Here is a 13833-nt window from a genome sequence, read left to right on the forward strand (position 1 = left end):
GCTTTTAGCTTGCAAAACGTGGGGGGGATGCACACACTGAGTGGTCCTTCAGAATATAGATGTTTTACTTAGTACTTAGCATAGTCACTTCCTAGGTTTCTTACAGATGTGAGTGGTTGAAATGCTGCAGCTGTCAGCAGGTGATGGTATGCTGCAGTTCTTTATATACTTAGATCTACTTGATTTCTTATTAATATTTTTCTCATGTGTAGCAGAGGGCTGATTCTGTAAAAATGCTTACTCTTCTTGATTGACACAATTGGTTTCTATATATAAAAAATAAAAATTGGTATTGATGAGTTTGGATGGATTTTTTTTTTTTTTTTAATCTCCTAGCTGGATGGTGACATATTTTCATGTTGGATCAGTGGATCCAAGATACAGTAAAGGTAGCTGTATAATTTTAACACCTGACACTTGCCCTCATTTCCAGTTCAATGCTGGAATAATACTTAAGAATTTAATGTCTGGAGTTGCTTTTTTGGGTGTCACTGTAGGACGCCAGGACTTGACCTGCTTCAGATGTTGCAGTATGCAAGAGTTTGAATGCTAACATTTGAACTGGGCATCCTTACTCAAAAATTGAAAGTGCTCAGAGAAAGAAGACCTAAGAAAGGCAGGCAGGAAGGAAGGGAGGGCTTAAAAGGAGCAGGCAGAGGCACATAGGAGTGAGGTTAGGTGTGGGCAGAGAGCCTGTAAAGAAAGGCCTTGTTCAGCTGCAGCTCTGTCCTGTCACTCTGTGGGATCCCAAATCTGCAAGTGGATACATGTTCACTGCTCAAAAGCAGTAAGGGAACTGGAACACAGTCCTTTTCCACTGCAGACTGCTTCTTTAAGGGTCTGAGGAGATCATGGCATGAAGTTCATAGTCTTGTGTATGAAAGGGGATCTGTGGTGCTTTTTTTAGTGAATAACAAAAGAAAAAAAATGATACCGAGTGTTAATTTTATCAAGTGGTGGGGTAGCCAGGTTGAAGAAGGGGAGAAGAAGAAAAGGAATGGATGAGTATTTCTATTGCAACTGTTTAGCGTCTGGTACTAATTCATCCACTGTTAATTTTGTTAGTGTTGCAGCTGTCAGATGTTTTGTGAGGACAGATTGTGAGCATAGCTACGGGGCCCTTCTGTTGGTTTTCCACTATGCTGAATATCAGGACTGCAGACTTCTGACTTATCTGGAGACTTAGTAACTAATGCAACACTGATATTTTAAGAGTATATAAATTTTATTTCCTTTATTTTTTATGACTGAATAATTTTATTGGTGGAAGAAAGCTTAGTTTTGTGGATCAAGGAAATGTTGCAGCATATAGGTGAGGAATCCAGAAAAGAGTTACAGAATTTAGCTGCTTCAAACCTCCACCAAATAGTTATCTGTATAGGTATTATACTGCTACATTACCATGAAGGAAAATATACTTCCCTAACAAAGATTTTACTGGTGGTCACAGAATCTACATAGGTCTTACTTCCCCAAGGAGCATTCGTCCTTCCTTCTCAGGTGCAGAAAGTAGAGCCCAAGCCAGAGGTGGGACTGACAGAATGGAGGTCATGCACAGTTAGGAGTGTTGATATTAATAGAATTATAGTTTTGGAGGGAAACCTAAACAATGCTTGGAGCATCCCACATATATCACTTCTGAGAGGAAATGCTAAGGAAAACTAAGGTAATGTTGTACAAGGCACACAGGGTGAAGGAAGCAGGATTTTTCTCATTAATTATGAGTCTTTGAGCCTCTTCTTTTAAAATAATATTGCTGTAGGGAAAATATCTTTTTAGAAAAGATTTTCAGCTTGCCTAGTTTTCCCATTTGACTTTTACCATTGAAAAATAGTAACAGCAGAACACGCAGTTGATGCTTCCTTGACCAATTGTTAAGAATTATTTTGTGTCCCTGTCATGCCCTCCATATCCTTTGCTGATGGTGCTGTGGCGTGTTCAGGAGCTCTGACAGAGGAGATTACATCTTCTTCTCTGTGCAGCAGCAGTTGAGAGATTGCATGTCTTGTTTTTCAGAAAACTTTGTCAGAGTTTTCATGATTTTAGGAACAAGTTAACAAAGCTGGGTGGATGAAATTTTTGAGTGCAAAGTAGACGAATTGCATGTAGGAGTGTGCACTGGCAGGAATCATGTGCATGTGTTCCTCAGTTTTGTCTTCACTTCTACTCAGGGGGAAGACGTGTGCAGCATTGTGGAGAACACAAGTATTTGAAATGTGTGTGGTATTGGTGAGCTATGTAAGCAAAGCTTGTAGATCAAATGAAGGAGAAAACCAGTAATTTCACTAGGTACATTAAAGGTGTTTTCTCAGTGTAATGTTCATAATAACCAGAATTTAGGGAGAGGTAAGAAAAATAGGAAGCCTTGATGTCACTAGGGATTTGAATATTGGGAGCAGAGAACATGAAAAGAAGGCATGACAGCAAGAGAAGACAGTAAATGATAGAAAATAAATTAGCTGTGCTTCATTAACTGACCTCATTAGAGTTCCAGTAGCTGTCTGTGAAACTGAAAGGCAACAGACTTAAGAGCTGGAGATTAAAAAAATGAGGTTTTTTAACATTTCATAGGGCTGACCTGTGGAACTTGCTGTCACAGAGCGTTGTTGAAAATCTTAGCAGGACTTAAAGGCAGAAAGAAGAGTTAAGACATTCATATTAAAGAGAAAACTTGTTTTTATAGGGATGATCTTGTGCATGAAGTCCTTCACTTGTCTACCAGCTGGTAGGAAGAAGTTTCCCCAGACAGATATTACCATTACTTCTTAAAAAGAGATGTGTTTTCCCTCTGGCAGTTAAGTTGGAAATAGCTCTTGGTAACATGTGAGCTATTATGTCCATTCAGAGCTCCTTCTAACAAGTGCTTTTTACTGAGGTACCAAAGATCTGGTGCATTGCATGGAAGTGATGGTGCCTCATTTTCTGTTTTGAGGGAAGGTGAGACAAAAAAGATTAAACAAATTGGCCAGCATGTCCCAAGGAGAGCTAAGAGCTGTCTATCCACACCCTCCAGATGTGCCTAGTGTTATCTGTTACTTACATGTGGGGGCAAGCCCATGTTTGGTTGAGGTTTTTCCTGCCAAGCACTTCCTACCAAGCAGAACTCTGTAGTGTATGTACTGCATTATTAAAGGGTTCCTCTGTGTGTTGTACTACTGGAAAAAAAATCAAATAGTATGCTCTGTTTCTGTCTCCAAGTACTTATTTCTCTTTCCAAAATTTTCCAAGGTATTAGGCTGTATTCTACACAGAGATAGTAATTCTTGAAAGGATGATTTTTGTTAGAGACAGTGAAAGTGTGCCAGCTCTGTGCAGTATGACTGTAATTGTGTATCCTGGTTCTGCTTTCAAAGTGTAGCTTAATTTCCCTCAAATTAATATAGTATAGGAATTAAAAACTATTAAGGTATTTTTCTTTGAAAAATTATGTTATTACGTAGTTTTTGTTATTACAGCATTCTAGGAAGTAAGTCGTCAGGAAAAGTATGTCTTTAACTGACAGTCACGCAATTACAGCTGGTCCCCAGATGAGCAATGAGAGGCTAGATAAGTAATATGCTTGTAGATGTCACAGTTGTCCTTCACCACTTATGGCCATTAGCAGGAGTTCAACCTGTTCTGTCATTATCCTGCTGACACTGTACAACAGGTTGTTTCGCATTGGCACTGGCTTCCATATGTCAGCACATCTGTGAGCGGTCAACCCAACCAACCATCTCCAAGTCCCCCACTTTTGCCAAGGATCTTGCTTGGAGCATATTTTCAAGGAGACGAGAGCACACATCTTTTAGTTGTCAGATTTCTGTGTATCAGCATGGATTAATTCTTTTTTTTTTCTCTAATACTGGTTTACAAATGTAGGAAGGTTCCAGTAAAATGCATTGTGAGCTGTGAAATTCCCTCCTTTTTATTGTTGTTCTTTTTTGCTTTCTTTTTGTGGTTTCCCCCCAGAACAAATGCATTAATCTCAAATGTTTTTCCACAGAACATGAGATGGAATTATAGGCAACATTACATAGCATACTATGTACATGAATGACAGATTAACTATATGTTAAACAGTGTTAATAATAACATTGTTTGTCAGTTCAAGTAAATTACTCAAACCTTACATAGAGTCTTTACATGTCACTTTCCTTGCCACTACACTTTTAAAGTGGTAGCTGTTACATTCCCATCATCTTTGTTTCCATTAAAATTTAGGCATGTAGGTTTAGTACAGTCACAGAGAAGCCTAAACAATCTTCCAGTCATAGATGCACCATGTGCTAGTAAAATAAAAAAAAACCAAAATGAAACACTGCCTTGGCTGAGTTAATTTGCTCCCCTCTTAGTTTAAGCTGTTGAAAACTGTGTTGAACATACAGGTGAACTATTTTACCTTGAAATATAAATTAGTAAATTAGTTTTCATTTGAAGTGATTATTGTATGCTCATCAGTGGGAAGCTACACTGCAAACCATAAGCAGTAAAAAAAAGTATCTGTGGCGCTTTTTGCACTGAAGATTTAGCTCTGAGGTGTGTTTACAGTGAAAAGAAACCTCCTGTAACAGTGATGGAGTTTTTGTTCTCTTCTTTGTCAAGTAATTATTAATTTTTGTTCCTTTTTACTATAGTGCCTCTTGCAGAGGTCCTGCTTTTGTGGCCAAAAAATAATAAAAATCCCTGTTAGTACCAGGATCCAGGACGTATATGTGCAAGGTTTTCTTGATATACACTGAAGCTATTAATGTATCTGTACTGGAGGAGATAGGCTGAATATACTTGTTGATTCTCACTGTGTCAAGAAAACAAGACATTTCTGATAAATTAATGGTAATACTCTGGCTAACTAGCTAGATTTGTCAGAATTGAACTGATTTTGGCATCTAGGTTAAAAAGGTAAGCTTATTTCAGGTTCCTGGACATTCAGTGAGAGAAAACTGTTTTAGCAAATTGAAAAGTGAAACTGTGGATACATAGAAACATGCATGCAGCTGCGTATGTTATTTTTTTAATGGGTATTGAGTGTTTTATTGGAGCCAAAATAAAGGTTCACTGCTTTTCAGAAAGTGTTTGGGGTTTATAATCAAACTGATTGGAAATAGAACATTTGATTTTAATAGAAGAAAATACTGCATTTTAATTATATTAAACAAAATATTTTTAAAGAAGGGTGTTGAGATTTTTAAAATCTGAAATTTAATTTTTTAGGTTGACCAGCTCATGGAAAAAAATTCACTTTGAAAAGAATGCTTAAAAAAATCACCCACTCTGCTGATTCCAGATTTTTTAGTGAGCCTCACAGTACAGCAGCATCATTAAATTAATCATTTTTAACTAGGAGTATTGTCAACCTTGTGTCAAAAAGTACACATGAAGTACAAATGTGAAGGTATCCTATTTGTAAATGTGAGTATGTTGTTTTGCATATGCAGGTCCAGATTTATTCCACTTAATTTTAGGCACTGACCTTAGAGATCTGCCTTGTCACCTTCAGTCCTTCTCCAGTTACACCCCAGAGGGCCTCCAGTGAGCAGTTAAAAACTGAGAGCATTGTATCACTATCCTGCCTGTAGTTCAAGTCTGCTGTGTCCTATCTTGACATCTTGACATCTTGCCCAGCTTTACATTTTACTGTTGTAGGCACGTTGCACATCTGATGTGTTCCCTGATCTCCTTTAATTTCTCCTGTCCAAGGCAAACCCAAGGAGCTTTAGTGTATGAGTGAGACAGAAGCCTCACCTTCAAGAACCCTAGAACAGCTGCAGAGCATGGCTGGGCAAGTGAGATCATTGTGCCAGGGGAAAATACAGATGCGTGTTTGCAGCTCCATGTACTGGTTAGCTGGAGCACACAATGAAAATGAAAACTGGCTCAACATGTGTTTAATAAAATTGAAGTAAATGGTTGGTTTTTCTGGCTGCTCTACCAGTTTGATTAAAAAATTGCTGTTTGAGCTCTACTAAGCCAGTTGTCCCCTGTGCTAAGTTTTGGAAGGGGTGCACGTGGTTACGCCTGCTCTTCTCAGTCTGCATCAAGAGTCACAGCTGCCATTTGGTGGCATTACTGGAAATGCATAAACCCACCCGTTACAATCCTGAGTAACGTGGTGCAGTTAATGTGAATAGAGGTGTGTTAATAGTGAATATTTATACAGTTTCATTTGGGGTTGCAAGAAGCTGGACATCAAAGTTGTTTATGAGGAGCCGTCTAGCGGTGGTTATCTTAGTAAGGGCAACACCTTAAGGATCTATTCGTGTACTTGTAAGTCTATTTTTTGTGATTTCTATGTAATCTATGCCTGGAAAATATTATATTTAGAGTATATTTAGATTCTGTGAGTAGTAAAAAAAGGAATCACCAGTTATTGAATAGCAGTGATTGGTAGTACTGAATGGCTGTCTCATGAACAGATGCAACGTTACCCTCTGCAATGTTACCCTCTGCAGTTGGCTAGAAGATCACCAGTGTAAATGGGAGCATAGTCTGAAACAGATGATTTTCCTTTCTTGGCTTATGAGAGTCGTGTGGATGCTGGTAGTGATCCAAAAGGCTAGAAAAGAATCACCTTTCCTGTGGAGCCTTCAGTTTTTGTTTGTCCTGGATAGTAAAGTGCAATGTTACAAACTCGGCTGGTGCCACTGTCCCTTCTGTGTCCTTGGGCTGACTCCTAAGTTGGCTCATCTCTGCTGGTGCCAGACACCACAGAGGACAGCAGCTTGGAGGACAGTGTAGTCAGAGAGGACAAGAGTGACACCAGATGTGTATTTTCTAAGGCGTATAGACCCTTTTCTTTGAGACTTTTTATTTCTAGAGAAGAAAGGTTAGCAAGTGCACTACTTTTTTTTTCTGAAAGAAACTGTTGCAGCTCTTGACGTCTCTAAATCTTGCAGGTTCAGATTTCTGTTTAACATGAGTAGCCACTAAATGAATGTAGTGATATAATAATCACAGTAGCAGTGTGGATTGTTCATGATCTTTCACGGTCCCTTTCAACTGAAACCATTCTATGAGCCTATGATTGCATGAGTTGACCAGATAACTTGTTTTTGGTGCGCTCAGGCGTTGCAAAAAGGCTGAAATTTGTAATGTTTTGTACAATTCAATGTACAGTGTTTTGATGGGTAAGTAAGGCAGGTTCCTTTGAATTAGTGCTGAACATTTATGAAATTTGAACATCTGTCATTTCAGGGTTTTTTGCTGTTAAAACCAGATGGGTATACAATTCCCAAAAGCAGCTTTGAGGAGAGTTCAGACAATGTGTAGCCAATTTATTACCTATCTTCACAAACCTGATAGTTTTGGAATTTGGATTCAAATTTATTGTCTCAGTCAAAACACCTGTGAAGAGATTATTTTTGGTCTCTCTTCATTTTAGGTATGAAACTGTGTTTTGTTTGCTTCTGGTAATACTGCATGTTTTAATATGAATTTCAGATGTGTGAAGTATTGCAGTTTGTTAGGACAGGATTTTGGATGCAGATATTGTGTGAATTGATAATTTATGATACTAAAAGGTCCTTTTAAAACTTCTGTGAAAGAACTGTAAGAGTAACTCTTACCTGATAACATAGGAGTGCTTAGCTCTTCCTACCCAAAGAAACCAACACCAAACGCTGGCTGTTCTGATTAGAAATGCTCTTAGAAGGGAGATCCCTGTTTTAGAGCATTTATCGCTAATATGTGTAGTATTAGTTGAAGAAATTTAGCATAAATAAAAGAGTAATTGAATACAGTGTAAATTACATGTATCGGGATACATATATCAGGATATCCTACTATTATAATTTTCTTAGAAGTTTCCTTAATAGTATTTGAAATCCATATACAATGTTATGTTTACCATCTTAACTCTCTGACAGTTTGATGAGCTGCAGATTACTGCATTAATGGCCTCTGGAGCCATTTAGAGGAGATGGTTGTATATTTGTTTAAGTTGAGAAATTCTCGTTTGGATTCTGACACAGTTTTTGTTTGTTTGTTTGACGTATAGCCTTGTGACTTCCCTTCCATTTCAAGATTGTCTCTTTCCAGTTGAGATTATTGTGCTGTTTATGGTCTACTGTACATGGACTGTTTTGTGCACATTTGAGATTTCTGCTCAGTTGAGAAAAGGGTGAGATAGCAAGGGAGGCTAAGCACTTTGACAATCTTTCTGTCTCTTTCATGACCTTAGGAAAGTTTAGTGGTACAGAAGTATTGGTGTAGTCAGTCAGGGAAGTGCTGCTAGCATGGATGAGGCTCTACTGGCAAAGCTGTATTTTAGTCAAGCCATACTCAATAGGATCAAAATGTGACCCAGGTTACAGTGCAGCCTTGTTGGTGTAATTGCTGCCTGCCACAGCAGGAGCTTCCTAAAGTCCCATGAGGTCCGGCAGGGCTTGCACCTATTTGTGTCCCTGGCATCCAGCAAGACTCTGCTGTAGACATTGTCTTGGCACTGGAACAGGCTCCCCAGGGAAGTAGTCACAGCGCCAAGCTTGATAGAGTTCAAGAGGCATTTGGATAATTCTCTCAAGCACATGGTGTGATTTTTGGGGAGTCCTGTGCCAGGCCAGGAGTTGGACTTTATTGATCCTTGTGGGTCCCTTCCAACTCATCATTTTCTGTCATTCTGTGCCTCCTCAGGTAATTTTAAATTCTTTACTCTTTTTTTCATAGGGCTCCTCGATTTAAGGGGTTCCAGCAGCAGGACAGCCAGGAGCTTCTGCACTATCTGTTGGATGCAATCAGGATTGAGGAGACAAAGGTAATGTTTTTGTGTGTCTTTTTAAAGAACTTAATTGACTTTATGGTGAACTACTAGCCATTGCTTCAATGTTCTTCATGTTCCAAATGTTTTAAAGATGTATTTACTGAAGTAAGAGTGGCTATTTTTGTTATCTTGAGAAAAATGATTACTTTAGTTCAAATTGTTGATTGGAATGGAAGTTTCAGTTACCAGTAGAAGGGGTATGGTAAGTAGAACGTGATAACTTTAGGAATCTGAGTTGTTTGCCTTTATTTAAAAAAAGAAAAGTATGAAAAAAGGACATCTTAGGAGTCAAGAAAGTAAATATATAGGACCTCTGATCTAGCTGACAGAATTTTTATGCTTGGGAACAAAAATTAGCAGCTCCTAGCTGTGGCCTGCCCACAGTTTTAACTGAAAATTGTGAAAAAAACCAAAGAAAAATCTTGAGAGATTTCATGTATCTCTTGGAAGTGTGAAGAGCTCCTTGCTTTATAAATAAGGTGTTGCTTTTCACTGCTTAAAATCTACATCTAAGTATGCTGAGTATAGAAGCAGTTCGTTGTATTGAAAATGTGTGAGTTTTGTTGTTTCTTTTCCTTCATTACTTGTGCCTCCTGCATTGCTGAAAAAAAGGATGTGTTTGCTTGCTTGAACGATCTTGGACCATATCAGATTTAATCTGCCTGATTTAGTCTTGGACCCTTCTTTTCAGATGCTGTTTAAGTAAATAGGCTTTTCTAAGCATCCTCTTAGGGATGGCCTTAAATATCATACTGACCAGCATACTTCCTCTTCCCTCTCATTAGTAACCTGGATGAATGTCATGATGCTGAGTTGAATGGTCTCACAGATAAGATGTAAAGTTGTATCTGAGCCCAGTTTCAGGCAATAGAGTAGAACTGAACTTATCCCCATCTAACCAGAATACTAATTATATGGGCCAACCGTGTCTTGAGGGGCATCAGGCAAAGCATCGCCAGCTGGTCGAGGGAGGGGATTGTCCTGCTCTGCTCTGCACTGGTGAGGCTCATCTTGAATATTGTGTGCAGTTTTGGACACCACAATATAAGAAAGATATTAAGCTCTTAGAGAGTGTCCAAAGGAAGGCAACAAAGATGGTGAAGGGCTTGAGGGAAAGCCGTATGAGGAGTGATTGAGGTCACTTGGTGTGTTCAGCCTGGAGAAGAGGAGACTGAGGGGAGACCTCATTGCAGTTACAACTTCCTTGTGAGGGGAAGAGGAGGGGCAGGCACTGATCTCTTCTCTGTGGTGATCAGTGACAGAACCCAAGGGAATGGCCTTGAAGTTGTGTCAGGGGAGGTTTAGGTTGGATATTAGAAAAAGGTTTTTCACCCAGAGGGTGGTTGGGCACTGGAGCAGACTCCCCAGGGAAGTGGTCACAGCACCAAGCCTGACAGAGTTCAAGAAGTGTTTGGATGATACTGTCAGGCACATGGTGTGACTCTTGGGGATGATCCCGTGCAAGACTAAGGGTTGGACTCAATGATCCTTTTGTGTCCCTTCCAACTCAGCATATTCTGTGATTTTGTGATTCTATGGTCTTGTCAGCAGCATACTTGATCATAAACAGAACTGATTTGCTAGGAGAAACAATTGAACCTTGACACTGAAAATTTTTAGAAATTTATGTCTTGAGCAGGGCGCTCAGCAGAAGCAGGTAATTTCAGTTAAAAATACTTGTCACGTTTTTACAGCAGAAGGAAACTTTATTGGGTTTTTTTTTGATTTTCATGTAAAAAAAGGTGGAAACTGTACTTACTTGACAAAGGAGGATTCACAGAAAGCAGGATTATTACAACAACCAAGCTTCTTCTCCAGTAGGTGCTTGTGTTTCCCCTCAAGTCAGTCTCCTGCTTCCCCAGTGGATATGCCATCATTATGATAACCTGCATTCATATTTGCCTTTTGAATTTTGCCATTTATTATTAGAGAGCAGTGACAGCTACAGTAGCTACCTCAAAGGAGTGAAGGAAGATGATGAGAATTCATGGTGACCTTTTGGGCAGTATTTCTGCTGCCCCTTGCCAGGCAGGGAGAGGTGGGTCCCACCCTGCCCTGCAATTAAACCACACAGCTGCCCTAACTATGGCTTACTGCAAACACATCTTTATCACCTCGGGGTGCTCTGCCACCAACAGTAGTAGGAAAAGCTCTCTCCCCCTTTCTCTCTCATTTTCTTTAAAGTATCCCATGTTTCAGGTCTGTAGATGGCGCAAAACCAGCAAATGTAAGGCCCGTGGTGAGCACTGGCTGGACACAGGCAGGAGCCTGGCAGCTGCCCCTGTGGCCTCCTCACCTCAGTGGCTCTGGCTGCAGCAACGCGTTTGCCACCAGAACCCTGTGACAAGGCTTACAGACACTGACCTTCCTCTTTCAAGCTGCTTTTAAACTTCATGCTTGGAAGAAAGAACAGCTCTGCTGAAAGGTGACTGACTGCTTTGCCATCCACCTGTGAGGGCTGAACGTGGCCATCCTTGCTTCCCTAGCCCTACCAGGATTGTTTTTAAACCCTAAGGGTTTTGATAAGAAATGCATATGATACATAACATGGCACTAGTTACAGGACCTAACCAAAAATCACATTATACTTTTGTCTCTTCCCTTGGTTTTGTGTCTTGTATCTGATACCAGTGCTATCCCTGTGAAAAAAAGTTAGAATGTGTTTGTACATGAGTGGATTTTTAAGCTAAAAGCTTGGCAATACGACAATAAAGATGACATAGCGTCTGCTGTTTCCAGCAATGTGGGCTGGAGATGGTTTCACACCGGGGCCTGAAGTGGCTGAACCCTGCTGCTAATTGATTAATGTCTGCTGCCATTGTCCACAGCACCCTGTCCATTCAAAGACTATGTCTTTCTTTGACCTAAATAAATGGTTCAACGCGCTAATCCCAACAAAAGGGTTGCTTATGGCCCTAAACCCATTTATGGTGCTCAACTTCATGAATTACCTATTGATTAATCCTTTTAGTATATTGTTGGCTTTAAGATGAACAAAGCTGAGCTCGGGGCAGCGGGAGTTAATTCACAAGCCAGGTCACATACTCATAAGGTCGGAGTATGACTGGTCTGATGGGTGCCTGAACTGCAAACCAAACCTCCAAGGCTGTCTGTCATCCTCACACTTTTGTAACATTGTGGCCTGAAAGTGTACTTTGCTGCCTGGAAACAAGAGCCATTTATTAATGGCTTTCCTGTTAGGACACAGGGTTTGAGTTGCTTGCAGAAAGTTTGGTATCACCATTTGTCTCATAGAATGGTACTTCGCTCTAAGTGTGACTTCAGTGACACATTTAATTATAAATGTCATTTGCACACCAATGTGGGAGACTCATACATGTTCCTAGAGTTTGTGGATCAGATAGCCAGTACATTTGCCAGGAAAAGGGGAAGCACAGGTCATGCATGCTACACTTATTTCCTGTCAGGGGACCTGATTCATCCTCCTGCTTCCCTCTAAGCAGCATGTCAGGCTGGGCTTTTTTACCAGCCAGTGCTGTTCTGCTGCCAGGGTACACCGCACAGCATCTCCTCACCCCAGGGCAGCTGAGAAAGAGCAGGGGGAATGCCCCGTGTCTGGAGGGGCAGCTACAGCCCATCACTTATGAAGTTGCTTCTTTCTGATCCTTCTTTCAAAAATGTAGTTCTTAGGATTTTTTTGGAGCCAATATTAATAACATTTATATGGATTCATTGGAAGTTTTCTGTCTCTTGTAAGGTTTTCTGACATAACTCTGGAATGTGCAGTGTTAGAAAATAAAGAGAAGTAGTAAAAGTACTGCCCAAACATAGTCATTGAAGTCTGACTGTTACAAGATCTTTAGCTGCCTTCAAGTATTTTGTGCCCTAGTCATCAGTAATAATCCATTCTTCCACATATTTTTTTCTCTCCAGTGGTGGAAGAAATGAACCATATTTGTTCACTGAAAATTCCATTGTTTCTTGACAACCTATCAAGGGCCCTACAATGGTTCCCTTTTAAGGGAAGGAAGTTTTTTGGATGGTTACCTACTAAAGTTAAGCTCATGTAGTTTTGACATTGTTAGTGAATAACAACAGTAATATTACAATATTGAATTATGATTAATTCAAATAATACAAGATGAAATCTAATAATATGCAACTAGTTTTTAGAATGCTTACTCTTAAAATACTTGTTAATTTTTTTTTTTACTTACAGCGTATACAAACTGGTATCTTAAAAGCATTTAATAACCCAACCACTAAGACAGCAGATGAAGAAACTAGAAGAAAAGTCAAAGGTATGCAACTCTTTATTGAAAACTTCTAAAAACTCACAAGTCTTTAAATACTGTTTTCTTCAGAACTGCTTACTGCAAACAGCGGTCCCAAAGTGCTGTAGTTAGCAGACATTTATTCTGTGTTGCTTTAGTGCCGCCTAGTGTGTACCCAAAGTACAGACAGCTTAGTATGTGCTGGCTTGCATCTTTGTATCCGGGATAAAGGCTCCCAGGGTATTAATAATGCATCTTTTAATGATAGGTAGAATGTAATTTTCTTTTCTAAAGTAGCCTGCTTCACGTTTTTTTGTACAGTCATAATTACTGTATCACTCAGAGAGGCCACTTCCCATAAAGAAACTGATTTCTGTCACTTGACTGATACTTTGAGCACTCTAAATACAACTACAAAGTAAAGGCATGTTTTTGTTCAAAACGAGGTTTTAATGTTTTTGTGTATGTGTTTGCTTATTCAGTAGTTCTAATTTTGGGGATTTTTTTTAAATTAAAGTCTCAGTGATTAAGATGTTCTAAGTCACCCTTCCCAAGTCTGCAGAAGATAAGGCATAGAGATGTATTAGAACAAGCTTTTGTTTAATTTTTTAGAGTTTTATAGTTGAAAAAAACATTTAGAAGGGGTGACAACCTGTCTGCCCCAGTCTCTATATCAAGGCAATACAACAGTATGTATGCAAAGGGAAACATTTTATTTAAAAGGCTTCTTCTTGAGAGATACAGTTTCATTATTCTGTTACATTAGGTTGGGAAGGAAAGGATAAAAGGGAACATTCTCACTAAAATATTTTTAAATATTGAGATAACACAGTATATGATGAATTAGTTATTGTATTGTGT

The 13833-nt window shown here is 39.4% G+C and overlaps 1 protein-coding gene across 1 annotated transcript in view; it reads left to right on the plus strand.

Moving 5' to 3' along the window:
• USP45 (ubiquitin specific peptidase 45) overlaps window positions 1–13833 on the plus strand; it is a 50757-nt gene that overhangs the window by 26176 nt on the left and 10748 nt on the right. The window contains 2 exon segments of the mRNA XM_050315521.1: window positions 8644–8731; window positions 12918–12999. Of these exon segments, the coding sequence (XP_050171478.1) occupies window positions 8644–8731; window positions 12918–12999 (170 nt within the window).

This window comes from Myiozetetes cayanensis, unplaced genomic scaffold (assembly GCF_022539395.1).
Source record: "Myiozetetes cayanensis isolate MyiCay16 unplaced genomic scaffold, myiCay2020 scf2-11, whole genome shotgun sequence".
In the NCBI taxonomy this organism is placed as follows: Eukaryota; Metazoa; Chordata; class Aves; order Passeriformes; family Tyrannidae; genus Myiozetetes; species Myiozetetes cayanensis.